The sequence below is a fragment of the Ahaetulla prasina genome, chromosome 13, assembly GCF_028640845.1.
Source record: "Ahaetulla prasina isolate Xishuangbanna chromosome 13, ASM2864084v1, whole genome shotgun sequence".
NCBI classification, from domain to species: Eukaryota; Metazoa; Chordata; class Lepidosauria; order Squamata; family Colubridae; genus Ahaetulla; species Ahaetulla prasina.
Genome location: NC_080551.1, coordinates 26,151,140 through 26,168,095, shown reverse-complemented (window position 1 = coordinate 26,168,095; position 16,956 = coordinate 26,151,140). Strand labels below are relative to the sequence as shown.

The 16,956-nt window shown below is 48.2% G+C and overlaps 1 protein-coding gene across 1 annotated transcript; it reads left to right on the top strand.

The window, feature by feature from the left end:
- The first annotated feature begins 489 nt into the window (after window positions 1-489).
- On the top strand, window positions 490-15,687 carry CA12 (carbonic anhydrase 12). The gene is made up of 11 exons (XM_058156316.1): window positions 490-645; window positions 2,083-2,103; window positions 3,655-3,834; window positions 4,131-4,273; window positions 5,387-5,482; window positions 7,571-7,634; window positions 8,374-8,531; window positions 8,997-9,123; window positions 13,309-13,335; window positions 13,931-14,015; window positions 14,691-15,687. Exons 1-11 carry the CDS (start codon window positions 573-575, stop codon window positions 14,779-14,781), a joined length of 1,065 nt encoding a protein of 354 aa, XP_058012299.1. The 5' UTR covers window positions 490-572; the 3' UTR covers window positions 14,782-15,687.
- The last annotated feature ends 1,269 nt before the right edge of the window (window positions 15,688-16,956 follow it).

Genomic DNA, 16,956 nt, shown 5'->3' with positions numbered 1-16,956 from the left:
CTGAAAGAAAAACGCAGGGAAATGTACCCTCCCCCCATTTGCAGGTGTGCAGAAGGTGCCCCGTGCTGCACACACACCCTGCCGGCCCAGGGCAGCTAGAAGCAACGGCTCTTCCCGATAAAGATTCGGATTAGGGACAACACAACTGGCCCTGAACTGCACAGCTGCCCAGGAAAAGTGGCACCACAAAAGGAACAAAAATGGGGGGGGGGGAGGTGGAGGCGGCCATCGGACGCTGAGCTGGCTCCCATCGAGCTCCCCTCCTGATGCTCCAAGGGTTTGTCGGGCACAAAAGTCCCGTCAATGGCTTGGAATGCGGAGCGGAGCGATCCGTCGGGGAAAACCCGGAAAGACAAGGAAGTGAAGGGTGAGGGTGATGGGTTCGGGAGTCCGGCCCCTGCAGGGGGGAGGGCGACAGAGGGGCGGCTCCCGGGGCCATCTCGGGGGCCGGTCGTCGGCTGACATCACGGTTCGGGGGCTAGGGCGGAGGCGCCGGGCAGGCAGAGCGAGGCTCGCCGCTCGGGCAGCGCACAGGTGCCAAGGGAGGAGGCAGGAGCCGCAGGACGCCCGAGATGCCCGCCTTTCCCGCCGCCCTGTTCGCCCTCCTGCTCCACGCTTACCTCTGCAGGCCGGCCCCGCTGAACGGTAATACCTGCCTTGGCGGGGAGGGGTCTTTCTTGGCTGGGGAGGCGACCCTAACCCAACCCTGGCTTCTTCCTCGCAGCAGCCGGTGCAGCCCCCACCCCCAATCGCTGCGGCTCGCGTTGTCTCCCCCTGGCAAGGGCGCTGCAGGTGCTCGGGGGCTTCGGCTCTGAGCCCCTCCCTGCGCCAGGGAAGAGACCGGAGAAAGCGCTCAGACCGGACCGCCGTTTGCCCTGAGACTATCGCAGAGCGTTTAGTGCCGGCTTCGGATGATGGTTTCAGGAACCTCGGGGATCGCTGGGGAGGGCGACGTCGAGGCTACCAGCCAGAAAGACGAGGCAAATCTCCGGGGCGGCGGCGGGGGGTCTTGAGAGGGAGGGAGGAAGCCACCCGGCCAAACAGGGAGCCACCCGGCCAAACAGGTGTCGCGCTCCCCTCCTGCCGTGGGTCAGGACCCCCATCTCCAGGGCAGCGGGCCAACCCGCCTCCAAAGGAGGCAACTCGGTCAGGGCTGGTTTGGAAATGTCCCTAAACCGAGTTTGGTGAAGAGTGTAAAAGCGGCCACAGAAGGCATCTTGGCATCCTTCGGGCAAAGTCCCGGAGACCCCAAGGGTCTTAACCTGTAGACGTTGGCCAGGAAGGAAGAACTCAGGATAGGGTCGTCCCCACTCCCTTCCCCAGTTTTTCAGCAGAGCTAGGAATCCTGAAACAAGACACGGGGAGGGGGAAGAAGGGGGGAAACCACCTGCAGGGTCTCCCTCCCAGACCTGCCTGCAAGAGAAGGCTTGACCCTCCTCGTACACGCCAGGCACGGTGCCACAGGAGACATTCCTGGCACGGTTTCTGAGCAGAACCCCACGGGGAGGACTAGAAGGAGCAGCGAAGTCTGCGGAAGAGCCGTCTTCTGCTCTTGGTTAAAGGCAAATTGGAAGTCTGTCCCGATTCCAAAAAGCGACCCGTGAAGGGAAGAGCTGTGGGGGGGGGGAGCAGGTGGGCTCCGCAGACAAACTGCAGGGGAACAAGACCCCCAAGGTGCTCCAGGAAATGTTTAGTTCCGTGAATGGGAGTAATCTGAGCTGTCTATTTGGGTCTCTGTTGAGCCGCAAGCCACGCGCTCCTTCAAAGGGACATTTCCAGAGCTGAGGTTGCTGCACGAAGCGCTTTCCAGAGATCTGCGCACACGGACCTTGCGCCCTGCTTAAATTGTAGGACTTGCCTGGGGGCAGCTTTTGAAAGGATGGCGACCATCTAATTTCCAAAATCAGGTTTATTCACTAAACAATGTTTTCAAGAAAAAAAGAAAAAGAAAGACCCTCCAGGCACAAGGGTTCTGAAGCAAATATTCCCTCACGGTTTTATTACCTTTCTGGTTTTGTATAATAGGGCAAGTTTTAATGCTGCTTTAACATAAAGCTCATGTTCCTTTCATTTTTCTTCCAGGATCAAAGTGGTCCTACATCGGTAAGTCCCCACTTTAATTAAATCATATTTGGTGGCTCCAAGTCTGATTAGATCCAGGGAGGTTCATAGCCGAATCTACTTGGTGCCACAATCTGCACAAACCTTCCATTCATTCATATAAACTTGCCATCGTGGGATAAAATGGAGGGGGGGGGAGGGCTTCATAACTGAGTCTGGCTAAGCCACAGTAATCACTTTGGGAAACCCACTAAGATGCTTTTGGCTAGCTTGTGGTTGTGTGTGTTGTGGGAACTGAGTAGTTACTTTAATATGTTGGGTGAACCAGATTACCATGCTAAACCGTCACCGGGCTACCTGTTGAAGGTTAAGAGACCAGATGGGTTCTCTTTTCTTACCCCGTTTTTGTGGTGAGTGAGCCCAACCACCAGGTCTCACAGAAGGTGGGTGTTTGTGTCACGTGGAGATACCATGTTAAGTCCCTAGCAGGTGAATCAGTTGGGTGAATCTGCCTGCAGAATCCACCAGGTGGATGACATGAGCTGCTGCCTGATGACAGTTGAGGCTTGAATTAAGACCGGTCTGGATGGAGCCTGGGGCTTCTCCACCTCGGACAGCATAGGCTGGGGTTTGAGCACATGAATATGGGAAACTAACACGATCCCCACCTTGTCTCAGGACCCAGATCTAGCTCAGCCACTGGAGCAGGGAGGGTGTCCCATAGATTGCAGCCATCTCTGATGCGCACAGAGCTTTGGGGCCACGTTTGAGAAAAGTGGTTACCCTCTTAGCCCAGAAGCTACCAGTTATCCAGTCCAGATTTCGCATGCATGCATCTACCACCTCCCCTTCCGTACACAGGCTGCAAAGCAAACCCTTTCAGGGGAACAATCTAAGCCTGGGCAATACTACGAATTGCTCCTTGCTCCTCCCACTGGGGACCTCACCTTCATCTGAATGCAGCATCATGACCCAGATGCAGCTGAAGATGCTGTGGTTGTACTGAGGAGGCTCCAGTTGAAGTTTAGAAGGGGCTCCTGGCTATTAAAAGAAAGTCCCTTCCGAGTCAGATCTGAACTCGTCTTTCCCTGCAGCCTTAAAAGGAGGAGCTTCCTGTAGAAAAAGGGTTTGTGAAGGAACATACAATTCTTAGAAATGGCATGACTAGGTATCTCCCAGTTAAACGATGAATCAATGCCGAAAGTGCAGAATATGCAACTCTGCTGATGAGGCAAGATAGAAACTGTTTGCTCCTCAGATTTTTTCTTGCCCAAAGAACTCAGATGCCAGGGTTTCCTTTTGATCCTCTGGTTTTATCCTGACCACCATCTCCCTCAGACGTGGGTAAGGCTGAGAGGGCGGGGATTTGAAAGTGGCTCTTCCCAATTCTTTCCCCTGACTTCTTCTCAAGCACCTGATCGTTACTCAGTCCAGAGGGTGGTCTTTGTACTGGCTGCCAGTTGCAGGGTCTTCATTGTCGGCTTGAAGCCCTGGTGCCTGCTGGCCTACTGTGGCAAGGGCTGGAGGCTGAGTGGGGGAAGGGGCTCATGGAATGATATCTTGACTTGACCATCTGGAGGTTTTGCTGCCCAGGTCCTGACGGAGAAAAAGTGTGGCCAAAGAAGTACCCCTTTTGTGGAGGAGTCTTCCAGTCTCCCATTGACTTCCACAATGACATCCTCCACTACGACTCCACCCTTCTGCCAGTAGAACTGGAAGGCTACAATGTCTCTTCTGATGTCAAGTTCCTCTTGACCAATAATGGGCATTCAGGTAACAGCAGCTAACAGTGATGGAGGAGGGAGATTCTGAGGGAACCTGAAGGGCTACGAACATGACTAATCAAGCCATATAACTGACCTCCAGATGTTCTTCAAAGACCATGCTAGCTAGGGATCACAGCATTGATATTCACACATCTGGAGGCACAAACCTGGGGTAGCCTGGTTTTCAACGTTTGAGCCTTAAAGAAAGACCATCACTGGCATTTTCCAAAGTTGAGGTACCTCCTGGGCATCTAATGCTACCATGCTTCCCCTCCGTCTTCTCTCTCCTCTCTTCTTCTGTAGTAAAAATGAATCTCTCTTCGGCCATGCGCATCCGGAATTTCTCCTTCCAGTACTCGGCAGCGCAACTCCACTTACACTGGGGAAATCGGAACAAGCAGGAAGGATCTGAGCACACGATCAGTGGGAGGCATTTTGCTGCTGAAGTAAGATAATCCGGCCCTTTGGCCTGATGCCTGTCCCTGCACCTAAGGCTAGGCCAGGAAACAGGGCATCGGTTTTCCAACGCTAGAGATGGTTTTCCTTTCTGTGGGATCCAGCATGCCACTGCAGCATGCCGCCACATGAGATCCTTCACTGCATGAGGTTTCCATCTTGAGTAGAAGAGCTGCGGTGGCTTGTTGGGTTGAGATAACAGCTGTCTTCCTCCTAGAGCCCACCAGATGTCTTGGGGTTTGGTTGCTGTGGCCCCCAGCTTCCTTCCTCAGATGTCCAAAGTCAATGAACAGGAGAGGCTGTCCAGGCAGCAGCGTTTCTCAGCCTGGCCAACCTGAGGATGGTGGACTTCAACTCTCAGAACTCTATTGGCTGGGGAATTCTGGGAGTTGAAGTCCACCCATCTTCAGGTTGCCCAGGTTGAGAAACGCTGCCCCATAGGTGCCCCTTTGCCCTTTTGTTTCTCTTCTTCTCTCCATGCCATCCTGAGTGCCCTTTGACCAACACAAAATCCTGGGGGCTTTCCCCAACCTTCGTCCTTCAAGAACCTGCATTGACCTTCATTCTTTCCCCCGATTTGTTCCTTCCTCCAACAAGCTTCCCATTTGCAAACAGTTAATCATCATATAAGCAAATCCAAGAACAGCCTTTTTCCCCTCCTCTGTTCACTTACGAATTGCTGTGTGGGATAAAATTAGCAGACGAACAGCAGGGAGACAGAGACTCCTGTTCTCTAGCCTGGGAAGTCATCTTGATCAGCTCATCTGTTTTGTGTCTCTGGTTGCATCATCCCAGTTTTCATGGGCATCCTGGAGAACAGCCTCCACAGGACCCCGACACAATGGGCGGATCCAGCCACGAATTGTCATTATCCTCAATTCCTCCAATTCATAACCACAACATTGTTTCATGTCTCGGACTAATTATAAGTCTAGGAAAGGCCTGGGATGCTCCGAAGTCACAATTTAAGGTCATCAACAAAGACAAAAGACCTCAGTTCAGGGCTCAGCCAAGGGAATTGAGAGGCCTGGCTGCAAAGGCCCTGGTTCTCCCAGCTATTAAGCCTTAGAAATCACAGTGACCATTTCCTTCTTCCTTTGCAGCTGCATATTGTCCATTACAACTCTGACCGGTATCTGGCTCTGAAATCGGCAGTCGACAAGCCCAGCGGGTTGGCAGTCTTGGCAATCCTGATTGAGGTAAGGCTTGCTTCTCCTCTGGTGGTTTCAGATGACTCTTCCTGCCAGGACCTCTTGATAGTCCAAAGCGCATCCTTTCCATGGGTGAAACTGGCCCATTCTTCCTGTCCTGCTGAAAGGACCCTTGTCCTACTCTACGTGGTTTCATAGAAGCGTCCGTGAAGCCACCAGCTGAACTTTTGAATGTAGGCAAAGAAATCACGCAGCGCAAGATATGATTATTTTTCTAGCAAGAGCAGCTGAGGACTCTCTGAAAGCGAATGTAAAGTCAGGAGGGTGTATTTGTCCTGAAATAAAATCACTGCTGCCCACAAAATTAGCTGTTCTTTTTCTCAACAAATGGAGGCATAAATCAAAGTGCTGGATAATATGTGGTATAAATGTGATAAGGTTAAAAAGTTTTGGCAACAATTGGAGAAAATGATATTTGAAATGATGGGGAAAGTAATAATATTGAGAGTGGAAACTATATTATTGTTGGTAATTAAGGAAATAGAATTAACAAAATATGAAAAAGAATTGATTAGAATTATGATTATAATAGGTAGAATTATAATAGCTAGATATTGGAAATTAGATGTGATTTTTAGAATAGAAGAGTGGAATTCTGAAATGTGGAAATTAGCCTTAAATGATAAAATGACATGTGATATTAAAATTAGAAGTGGTGTGTATAAAGAAGATATTTTCTGGAAGACTTGGAAACCATTCGTGGACTATGCGCTTGGAACATTGGACGCCTTGGTACCTGTACCTCGAGAACGTGGATTTTGGCAATCATGAGAATATATCCGAAGACCCAAATCTTTCTTTTTTTTTATGTATAGCACAAGGGTGGAAAAATGTATTTTCTTTTTTTTTGTTTGTTTGTTTGTAATGTTAAAAAAAAAATTTTAAAATAAAATCAAAGTGCTGGACAGATCAAAAGGATTCGGCTTCCCAGACAGAAACCCAAATGCCTTTCCTGTGTCATTTCACAATCAGTTGCTGAGCCCCTGAATTTGGACCCCTCTGTTCTGTCCCCTCCCTTCCTTCCCAAAACAATACGCCAGCCAAGGCCATCTGCCAGCAATTTATTTACACTTGGCCGGGTTTCTTCTGGCAACGAAAAGTTCTGGCAACATTCCTTCATGTGCCAGCCAAGTCCTTATCAAGTAACCGCGTGCTGACAGACCGTTGCCAGGGCAACCAGGAGTCTGCAGGATGATCTAAAGTACTCACAAGAAATCCCAGCCTTCAGTCCAAAGCAGTCAAAGAGCCAGTAGTCCGTAACTTTTTCCGACACAAGGGCCTACAGAGCACTCTCCCTGCTTTTATCCCCTGTGGGGTGTGGCTCCATGACTCAGCACTCCCTGGGCCTGCCCCACCTTTTCCTCTGCTGTGCATGCTTATCTCGGCGTCGCTGTTTCGCGCCTAGCCAAAATTGATCCTCAGCAGCTGGTTCTTGGGGCGTTGCCAGGGAGGAGGAGGGGTTGGGGGAAAGAGGCCTTGTCAGCTCCTCCTCCTCTTGGCCTGCAACTGGAACCTGGGACGGTGCCAGGGAGGAGGAAGGTCCAGGGGTGGAAGGAGGCCTTGTCAGCTCCTCCTCCTCACTCTCCGAGTCATCCGGCTCCAGGAGGCCAGGCCCAGGGGGCAGAGCCACAACACCCTCTTGGTTATGTGAATGCCCAAGGGGCTTTTCCTACAGGATTGTGCCCTGCAGTTTAGATGCCCCGCTCCTGCCCTGAGGCCAGAGGTGGGTTTCAGCAGGTTCTGACCAGTTCTGGAGAACCAGTAGCAGAAATTTTGAGTAGTTTGGAGAACCGGTAGTAAAAATTCTGACTGCCCCCCCCCATTCTCTGCTTCCTGAGTCCCAGCTGATTGGGAGGAAATGGAGATTTTACGGTATTCATTCCCTGGATCGGGGAGGGAATGGAGATTTTACAGTATTCTTTCCCTGCCACGCCCACCAAGCCACACCCACAGAACCGGTAGTAAAAATTTTTGAAACCCACCACTGCCTGAGGCCCACCGGTGGCCATGTGTGTGCCTTGGCAGGGACTGCAAGGTTATTCCAGTAGGAAATGACCCCTGTCCATTTCTTTACAGGAGGGAGATTTCAACCCATCCTTTGAAAAGATCTTCAGCCATTTCCAACATGTGAAATACAAAGGTAGGAAAGAATTTGTGACTGAGAAGGCGGCCCTGAGCAGCCACGAGAAGATACCCAGTCCCTATAAGGGTGATTAATCCCTTGCTTTTGGTGTCAGGTTAATTTGCAATATAGACAGTTGCAGTATGTGTGTGCGTGTATCTATAGATAGATAGATAGATAGATAGATAGATAGATAGATAGATAGATAGATAGATAGATAGACAGACTGATGCACACATAGACCAATCCGACTTACAAAATACAAGAATGAAGCAGAAGAGACTAAACTGTTTACAAGGAAGCTGCAGTCAAGACTGGGTATTTTCTGCCAGTGTTTGATCCTCTAAGATTTCTCTCTCTCTCTCGCTGGTTGTCTGACTCATTGTCCCGATTTTCTCTGCTTAAACGATAGTAAACAAACTCTGAACTCCAGCGTTTGCCCAGATGCCAAAAGAACCACCTCAGCCGCCGTGTTCAGCCACATGCGGATTTTCAGCAAGGGCCACATGGACTGGCTGGGCCAACCTCGGGTCTTTACAATAAAACATCTGGACTTTTTGGCTGGATGTAACCCCACCCCCCACCCTCTCCCAGGGCTGGCCGAAGAAAGCCCTGACTAAGTTGGCCGAGTTGAATTACCTGAAAGTTTAAAGAAAAGGGCAAGATAAATATTTAGGGAATGTTCCATCCAGAATCAAAATTGACAGCTGCAATTCATTGCTTCACTCCAGCTGATGAAGTGGCTGCTTTCTTTCAGATCAGGAAACCATAGTTCCAGGTTTCAACGTCCGAGATTTGCTCCCTGAGAGACTGGACGACTATTACCGCTACGAAGGGTCTTTGACCACACCGCCATGCTACCCAAGTGTCCTCTGGACGGTTTTCCGAAAACCCGTAGAAGTTTCAGTGGAACAGGCAAGTTCCATAAAGCACAAATTACATTAAGGGAACAGAAGTGATTTTGCAGGTAATGCAGGGAAAAATAATTCCCTCCAGTGCTTTCCAGGCCGATCCTGTAACAGATCTTTCTTCCTTTTAGGATTTAATTTCCCAAATATAAAACTATCTGAGTTAATTTAACTGGGAGCCATAGAATGAATGAATATATTGTATAATTGCAGCACCCTTCCTATTTTCCACAGTCCATTCCCTTCATAAGAATCAGACCAATTCAGATTCTTCTTAACTCTAGATTTTCGCGGGATTAAGGAAAACAGCCTTTTTATACAGTTGTTGTTTCCACTGCAATCGCTGGTCCAAGGATGGACCTCACCCTGTAAGCCATGGCAACCTTCATCTAGGGACAAGAGACTTGCCTGAGAGTAGCTGCTCCTCCCCTTCTGCAGATGCCATTGCTAACCGGAGAATCTTTCCTCACAGCTGCTGGCGCTCGAAACCACCCTCTACTGCACAGAGTCAAACGACCCAGCCCCTCTTGAAATGGTGGACAACTTCCGGAGAGTTCAGGAATTTGACGAGAGGATGGTTTCCATCTCCTTCCTACAAGGTAGGCCAGAGAAAATGCCCCCTGCCAAGAGGATTTATCAGGGTGGTGGCGGCTTAGTCTAACTTGAACGAGAGGCTCATCCCGAGGGTGCTTTTGCCAAAAGGCAACTGGACTTTCAAGGGTTTTTTTCTTTGAAAACATTTCGCTTCTCCTCCAAGAAGCTTCTTCGGTTCGAACAGTTAGAATGGCAGAAGCTTCTTGGAGGAGAAGCGAAATGTTTTCAAAGAAAAAAACCCATGAAAGTCCACTTGCCTTTTGGAAAAAGCACCCTTGGACAGCCATAACCCAGGTTTTGGAGAATCTCCACAGACCTTGGGGATGGATTTAGTTTACAGGCCAAGCGGGCAAGACTGGCACCCCGGGGGGGCGGGGGGGCAGCCATGTGGGAGGCTACAAAGCACAGTCCGCCCTACTGTGTCTGCAAGGGCTGGTAATTATACCGTAGTCTTTCTCTAAAAATACGGATTCCAACTTCAGCTTCAAAACAATAACATCTGCACAGAATCACAAGGTACTTTGGGATGAATATGGAAATGAACAAAGCGGTTAGAGTAACCTTAGAATTAAAGGTGCCCAGATGGAAGGCTGTCCCCCAGGCTGCCCCAAGAATCCTTGGTCATCAGAGGTCCTTTAGAAAATTTGATAAAACCAGGAATAAAATTGGGGGTTGGGGGTGGATGGGGCTGTTTCTCATAGGCTGGGTAGATTTCATTTACATTTAAGGAAAAGCATATCCGTTTTCCAGTCCCAGTCACTGAGTCTGTTATAACGCAGGAGTTGTGAGGAAGGGGGGGGAATCTGTAAACATTTTATAAGAAGATATTATTTCAGAGGGCAATAAAATATTGACAGCTACCTTGGAGGATTTGAGAGTCTGAGCAAAATTAGGTATAGGTACTGATTTTATGGTTTGTTGTAAATTGGGAGGGGCACTTAAGAGAAAAGAGCTACCTGAGGAACAAAACTCACACGCATCTTGATAGTTAAAGGGATGCATCTCAGCTCTCTGTATCGATCAGACCAGTATTCCTCAACCGGGTCAACTTTAAGAAGTGTGGACTTCAACTCCCAGAATTCCTCAGCCAGCCTTGGGGAATTCTGGGAGTTGAAGTTCACAGGTCTTAAAGTTAACCCAGTTGAGAAACACTGGAGTAGGTCTTAAATGTGATAGCCTCTTCCCTCCTAAGTTGCTGGATCTAGCATGTTTCTTCCTAGACCTTTAACCTGCCCGTCTCTCCGGGGTCCCCAAGGGCACTTAGTCCTTAGCAGCAGCACCGGGACAATCTCTTGTGCATCTCAAAGAAATCCCAACTTTCCCTTGCAGGGAGACTCTTTCTGGGGAGGTTCAAAGGATCAGACGAAGCTCTGCAAGAGGTTGAGTTTGACACGTAAAAAGCAGGAAAGGCTCATCACGCTGGGTTGCCCAAATCCACCGTCATGGGTGCAAAAATTAGCCATCTAATGGGGGACTGGGAAACTCCAACCACTGTCTCAAGCCTCTTAGTTGGTATTGCAGGACTGACCCAGCAGTAGCCTTTCTTCAAAACAAAACAAACTAGACCAAGCATGGAAGAAACAGTAAGAAAACATAGGAAGGTTGTGATAGCTAGACTTGTGCAGTTATGAATAAGCAGTGATGAAGCCTGGTTTTTTTGAGAGGGGCAGGAAGACTATATAAATAACTTCAGTCATCTACAAGTGATGCTGAGCAGACTAAGGTTAGAGGGATGGGACTGATTTTGGAGTTACTTCTTTTTAAGGGTACACAGGATCAGGTTTTCTGGGGAATTCTGGCAGTCGAACTTCACCCATTTTCAAGTGGCCAAGGTTGAGAAACACTGATTTTTCTAGACCTACAACATAGAGTGAGCCAACCTGCGTATCACAGGCATGCAATGGGTCAGAAGTGAATTATAGTCCCTCCCCAGAGAGGCTTGTTGGCAAAACAGACCGGGAATCTTAGGGTTGCACGTAACAAGTTGTAATTTACAAAACAAAAGAGCAACAAAGATGGCTAATTTTTGTTCTTGAAACAAGTTTGAATATATCTGTATATAGAAATATAGCGATGTTTGTACAAGCAATGACTGGTTTGGAAAGAACAGCCGAGGGGCTGGGATTATTGTATTCTTTTCTATTTTTGCAATGCTCACAAACTGCAATAAATTCTGCTCTAAGCTTAGCCTTGTACAGAGTATTTCCTTTAAGCCTCAAAGGCTGTGATGAAAACCTTCCTGGGCTGAGCACTGATGGCTGTCCTAGTTGTGTAATACACACCTTGCACACTGTGTAAGTGGAATTAGACAGCTGCTGCACAGCCTATAGAAAATGTTGCAGAGGCAATCTGGGAGGAGGAGAGGCAATCTTGTAAGAGCAGGGTTCTCCTGCGTGGGAGAGGAAAGGCAAGGTGGCGGCTTTGATCAGCAGCGTTTTTGATTCCTACTGAGATTGCTCTGCTTAAGATGCTGCACAAACACACCCAGCACACATGCAAGGCAGAGAGAAAGAGGGAGGGAGGGGTGAAAGCTGCTTTTTGTCGTATTTTAAAGTCCCAGAGTTACGCAGTTTTTCGGGGAGGCAAACCTGAACCCAGGGCAGCAGGTCTCACCCAAGTCCAAATCAACCACGGAGCTCTGGGGAACATCAGAAGGGCCGGACCCAAACATTTCTGGGAAAAGGACAGGCAGATGAGCTTCAGGGAGTACCAAGCAAGGCGGGCAGACAATTAAGCAGTCCTGGGAAGGGATCCCTTCCCCAACTAGCCGCTCAAGAGACTGGCTTAAAGAAGGGCGTCCCCTTCTCAGCTAATAAGCCAGATCTATCTGTGTTTTATCTGGAGTCTCAGAGCAGCCAGCAAGGCTCCTATTTAAGCCCCAAATATCAGCAGGGTCCGTTCTGTCTATTTGCTCTTGTGCGTCCCAAACAAACTGACTTTTTGGCCCCAACTGGAATCCAACCGAAGCCACCTCCCTCCTGCGCTGCGGAACTTGGCTTGGAGTGACTTTCTGCCACGGTGTCCAGCATGATTCAGCAGTGATGTTCTCCCCCTGAGAACGCCAGGCACCTTCTGGATTCTGGTCCACCCTTTTCCAAGGACAGGTGGGAGGTGAGAACCAGCTCCGGAACTTTTGAGACCCAGGGGAGGTTCTGGGTGCCAGGACAACACCCACAGCGTGCCCAGTTCTTTGTGCCTCCGACTGGTTTCTGCTTGCCTTGGCGAGCCACTTCTTTGTTTTAAGAGCACTGGGCAAGAACAAACCCTGAAGACGCTGGTATTAACCAGCTTCCCAGGGCCTCTCCGTCTGCATTGGCCGTAAGGCAGCTCTTAATGAGTGACTGTGGAGACCTCTTTATTTATTTAATCCGAAAGGACTGGCTTGAAAAACCCAAAGAACTGGAAACAGATGAGGTCAGCTCAGCAAAGGGTGGCATTTCGAATTAGAGCATATAGAAGGGGCACCGTGGCTATAAGCGAAACTAAAAAAATGGAGAAATGGAAAAAAAATCCAAATAGATCCAATAGTTTTATGCCCCAGAGGGGGCTGAAACTTGGGAATCTGGTTTCTGCTCCATAGTTGACTAAGCTGTGAGTTTCCTTTCCAGTAAGTGCTACAGCAAGCCAGGCACCGAGGAAAGATTCTTGCAATGGAGTCTCATAGGCTGGTTTGAGAAACACTGACCTAGGAAGAGATCACTTCCAGGATCACCTGTCCTGGTGGCTGGTGGGGCTTCCCAGGCAAGGCTTGCCCAGGAGCCTTGGCCACCCAGGTCAGTGGCTGCTTCGGGGTGGCCGAGGGTCTTGGGCTGGTTCTGGCTGGGAAGCCCCACCAGCCACAGGGACAGAGCCTGGTAGTGATGTCTTTGTAAGCCAGTGTTCCTAAAACTTGGGAGCTTGAAAATGTGTGGGCTTCAAGTCCCAGAATTCCCAGGCTTCTAGGAAAACAAGAGAAACTTGGCTGGGTGGCCAAGCAGATGATCCAGCTGTCCTCCACGTCTACCTTTGCCAGTTTGTCAACGGCTGCCCTTTTCTCTCATGCCAGCCAGGACTGGCACTGAGTGAAATGCCTCCTTCCTGCCATTCAGAGGCCAGGATTGTCATTGCCCTGAGAGTTGTCTTTGTCCACAGTCATTTCAGTGACACCGTTGTGACTTTGCATTTATATTTTGCTTCTCCTTTTTCCCAAGATCCAGCTCCAGGTGAAGGTGGCCCAGGTATGTTTGTCTCAAGTGCTTGGCACAAAATACCCTCCTCAGTTCTTCAGTGGGCTTTCCATCTCTTCCATCTGCAACTGCCATTGCTCTGATAACAACTGGAATCTACTGACCTCTTGATCTTCTCCTGCCTGTCTCCTCTCCAAGATAACCTCCTGTCCTGCAAGTAATATTAACCTTACTAATTCAGAATCAACCTATTGGAAACATTTAAGCAGCATGTCTTTGGTTCTATCTAGACCTTCACAGAGGTTTCTTCTTAGATATGATTGACCCTCATTCGCATAGTCTAAAGACAGCTGGCCTAGTGCGCACACTCACAGATACATAGTCCTTCTTATAATGAGAGAGCTGAGCAAATGGTTCAGTCACACAGTTTCACTAGCCTTGGAGTCTAGCTCTTATTTCAAAAATTTTCATAGCCGTTTCATTTCACCTGATAAAAGTACATGGGAAAATATTACAGGAAAGCTACTTATCTCATTGGGGTTTTACTTCAAGGGCTAATTACAACACCTGGCCCATGGAGGAAAGTTCTCCTATCGACAAGACTTACTAATACATTTTTTCCTCCAACCATCTGACCTCACTGCAGGTTTTGTCCTCTTTGTGGTGTTAGCCGGTGTCCTTGGCATCGTCTTTGTCACCATGGTAGTCTTCTGGCTGATTCGAAGGAAGAGGTAAGACTTCTGCTGCACTCCCTCTTTGTTTGGGGTCCTGGCTCCCCTCTGTTAACACTTTTCTGCCCCCTTGGGCCATGACAGATCCAGAAAAAAGTGCTCTTGGTCTTCCTACCCTTTCCCGGGTCTGAAAGCAACCTCATTGCTTGCTGTTCAGACACCTGCTCATCCTGATGCCATTTCAGGATCCAAAGGAGACCGAAGACAGATGGAGGCAGCAGGAACAGTATCACCCTTGGCTTAGATTAAGCGTATCCAAGCATGGCAACTAAGACTTGTGGACTGGAACTCCCAGATTTGAAGTCAAGGCCCACAGGTCTTAAAAGTTCAAAGGTTGAACAATTGTTGTTCTTCCAGGAGAAAGCATCAGGTGCCAGACTACCTGGCCAGAAGGGACCATTCCCATCTCCAGCAGAGAAACACCGAAGTCCACTCATCATGAGTTTTTCCAAGGAGGTCACCTGATCAAAAGGGAACCCAACTGTGGTGTGAATGACCCCTCTCGGCACATGTATTTGCACTCAAACGTAGAATCAAAACAGCCTTTTGATCGCTTTTTTATTGTCCCCGCTTTGGCCACTCCAGCTCAGGAAATAACAACCCCTCCCCCGGACATAATTGCTGATGCCCGGCTCCTCTCGCAACCTTGGCTAACTTCAGGCTTCTCTTTCCCAGCCTCCAAAGGGCCAAGGAAGAGAAAGGGGTAATCTACAAGCCGGCGGTCACCAAGGAGGAAGAGGAGGAGGAGAACATCTCCAAAGCTTAAACCTCTGCAGCGCTCAAGCTTTACATATCCTGAACAGCTGGATGAGCCAAATGGTGCTCTCTCTCTCTCTGTTTATTGGCCAAGTTGGGTTTTTGGATCCCTTGGGTGCAAAGAGAAGAGGGCTCTTCTCCCTTGTGTACAGGATTTTAATGGGTGGAGACAAAGCTCTCAAATCAAATAAATTCTAGGAGAGGTTCTAGGCTTTGCTTACGATTATAGCATCTAAATGTGACATTTATGAATAATCATAATAATCTGCCTCAGAAAAGCTACTGTTTATCTACTGAATAGATGAATTTCCTTCCTGCTCCCATAAAATAATTACTGCTGATATTAGGAATAGATCACTAGGATACTTAAGTGTTCATGTTAACGTCTTAAAAGCAGGGGTTTCCAAACTTGGCAGCTTTAAGACTTGTGGGCTTCAACATTCCCCAGCATGGCTTAAAAGTCTTAAAAGTGGCCAAGTTTGAAAAGCCATAATTCAGTTCTCTTTGAAGCCCTACTGATTTTAGCAGGAATTACTTGTCTTTTTAATCTCTTCTATTTAAGTCTAAAATAAGCTATATTAAACATGACTTCTAAGAAATGAATGGGACTTATTATCCCATAATATAGAATTGTGGCTCTGTGCTGTACTTGGGTCCCTGGAACTGAAGACCAAGCAACTCAGGTTTTAAGAATTGTGCCAGGCTGAAGGCAGCTACTCCAAGTAGAGAACGAGCAAAAGGAAGGTCAAATGAAATACTCTTAATACTATCTACTCTGAAAGTAGGGGGAACTAATATTATTGGAGGGCTCCATACATTGTTTCCTTCCTACAGTGACTTATAAGGAACTTGCAGGTTTGAAGAGTCTATGCATGATGAAAGTGCCCTACAGATAATGTGCAATTTTATGTATCATCGTACAATAAATACTTTTATTAAGACCGTTGAGTTTGTGTCTCTCTCACACATACAAATGTACTGAGAAACACCAAGTGAAATTCTGTTCTTGGTTGAAGGCTAGACTATATTTACACTTTGCATTTTCTGAACTATCTATCAAGTTCTCCAGCACTTGTAAACCACAACAGAGACTTTTAACATCAAAATTGTTAGGTAAAGGTACCAAAATTGTCACCTAAGGGTTCCAGACCACATCTTGGATTTCAGTGAGAAAAGAGAGGCAAAGTTCTCCAACACAGCTACACCCTTGGCTGCAGCCACCTCCAGAATAAGCACCTTCCAACCCTTTCCAGAATTACCCAGGACTCAGGGATCTGCATGGAATCAGGATACACATTTCTCAAGAGGTGGGTGGAAGCCACTGCTCCCCTGGCTCATTTCAATGCAAGTCGGTGCATCTTACTTGGTAAGAGTGCCAAAGGAGCTGGGTTGCCCCACTGGACATTTTATATGAAGATGGCTCCTTTAGTCCACAGGGTGGGACATTCAACCGTGTAAGGTGAAGCACAAGCCTTTTCAAATCCAACCAGCAAAAAGGAAGCACAGCAACAGCAGTATTGAAGCACAGGTAAGTCTCTAGGCCAGTATCTCTCCACCTTAGCAACTTTAAGATGGGGGACTTCAACTCCCAGAATTCCCCAGCCACCTCTGGGGAATTGCTCACCCTGAGGTCCCCAAGCCTTAAAGAAAAACTTTGGCCCAGACAAACACAGGCTTCGCAGTCCTTTTTCCCCAGCCAAGGTTTAAAAGGTATGCCTGCGTTTTCACAAGGATTTAACATAGAGCACAGTAATATTAATAATGATTAGGAAGTCTTGTGGAAACTAACCACAATTCACATTTGGAGCAGGCAGAAAACCAAGGGCAAAGAAGTTGAAAGAAAAGGGAGGGAAGAGGAGCCAAGGGTGGATGGTTCCAGCCACTAGGAAGGAATGACTCCCCTTTTGAGGAAATCCATCCTTTTCAAAAGCAAAGCAAAAACAAAAGCAAAGCTGATTTTGTGCAGAAATAACAATCAGTATGTGTGATACACATCATTGACACACACTCCTGCAATCCCACCTACCTGCCAATGCCAGCAATGAAGACTCAGGGATCGTGGCTTACAGAATGTTGAGCTCATCCGTGGCTTACAAGCCACAACAGTAAGGTCCCGTCATCATCCTAAGCCACAAACTAACCACATTATGATTTAAAGGGAGGGAACCTTACCATGACTTAGCAG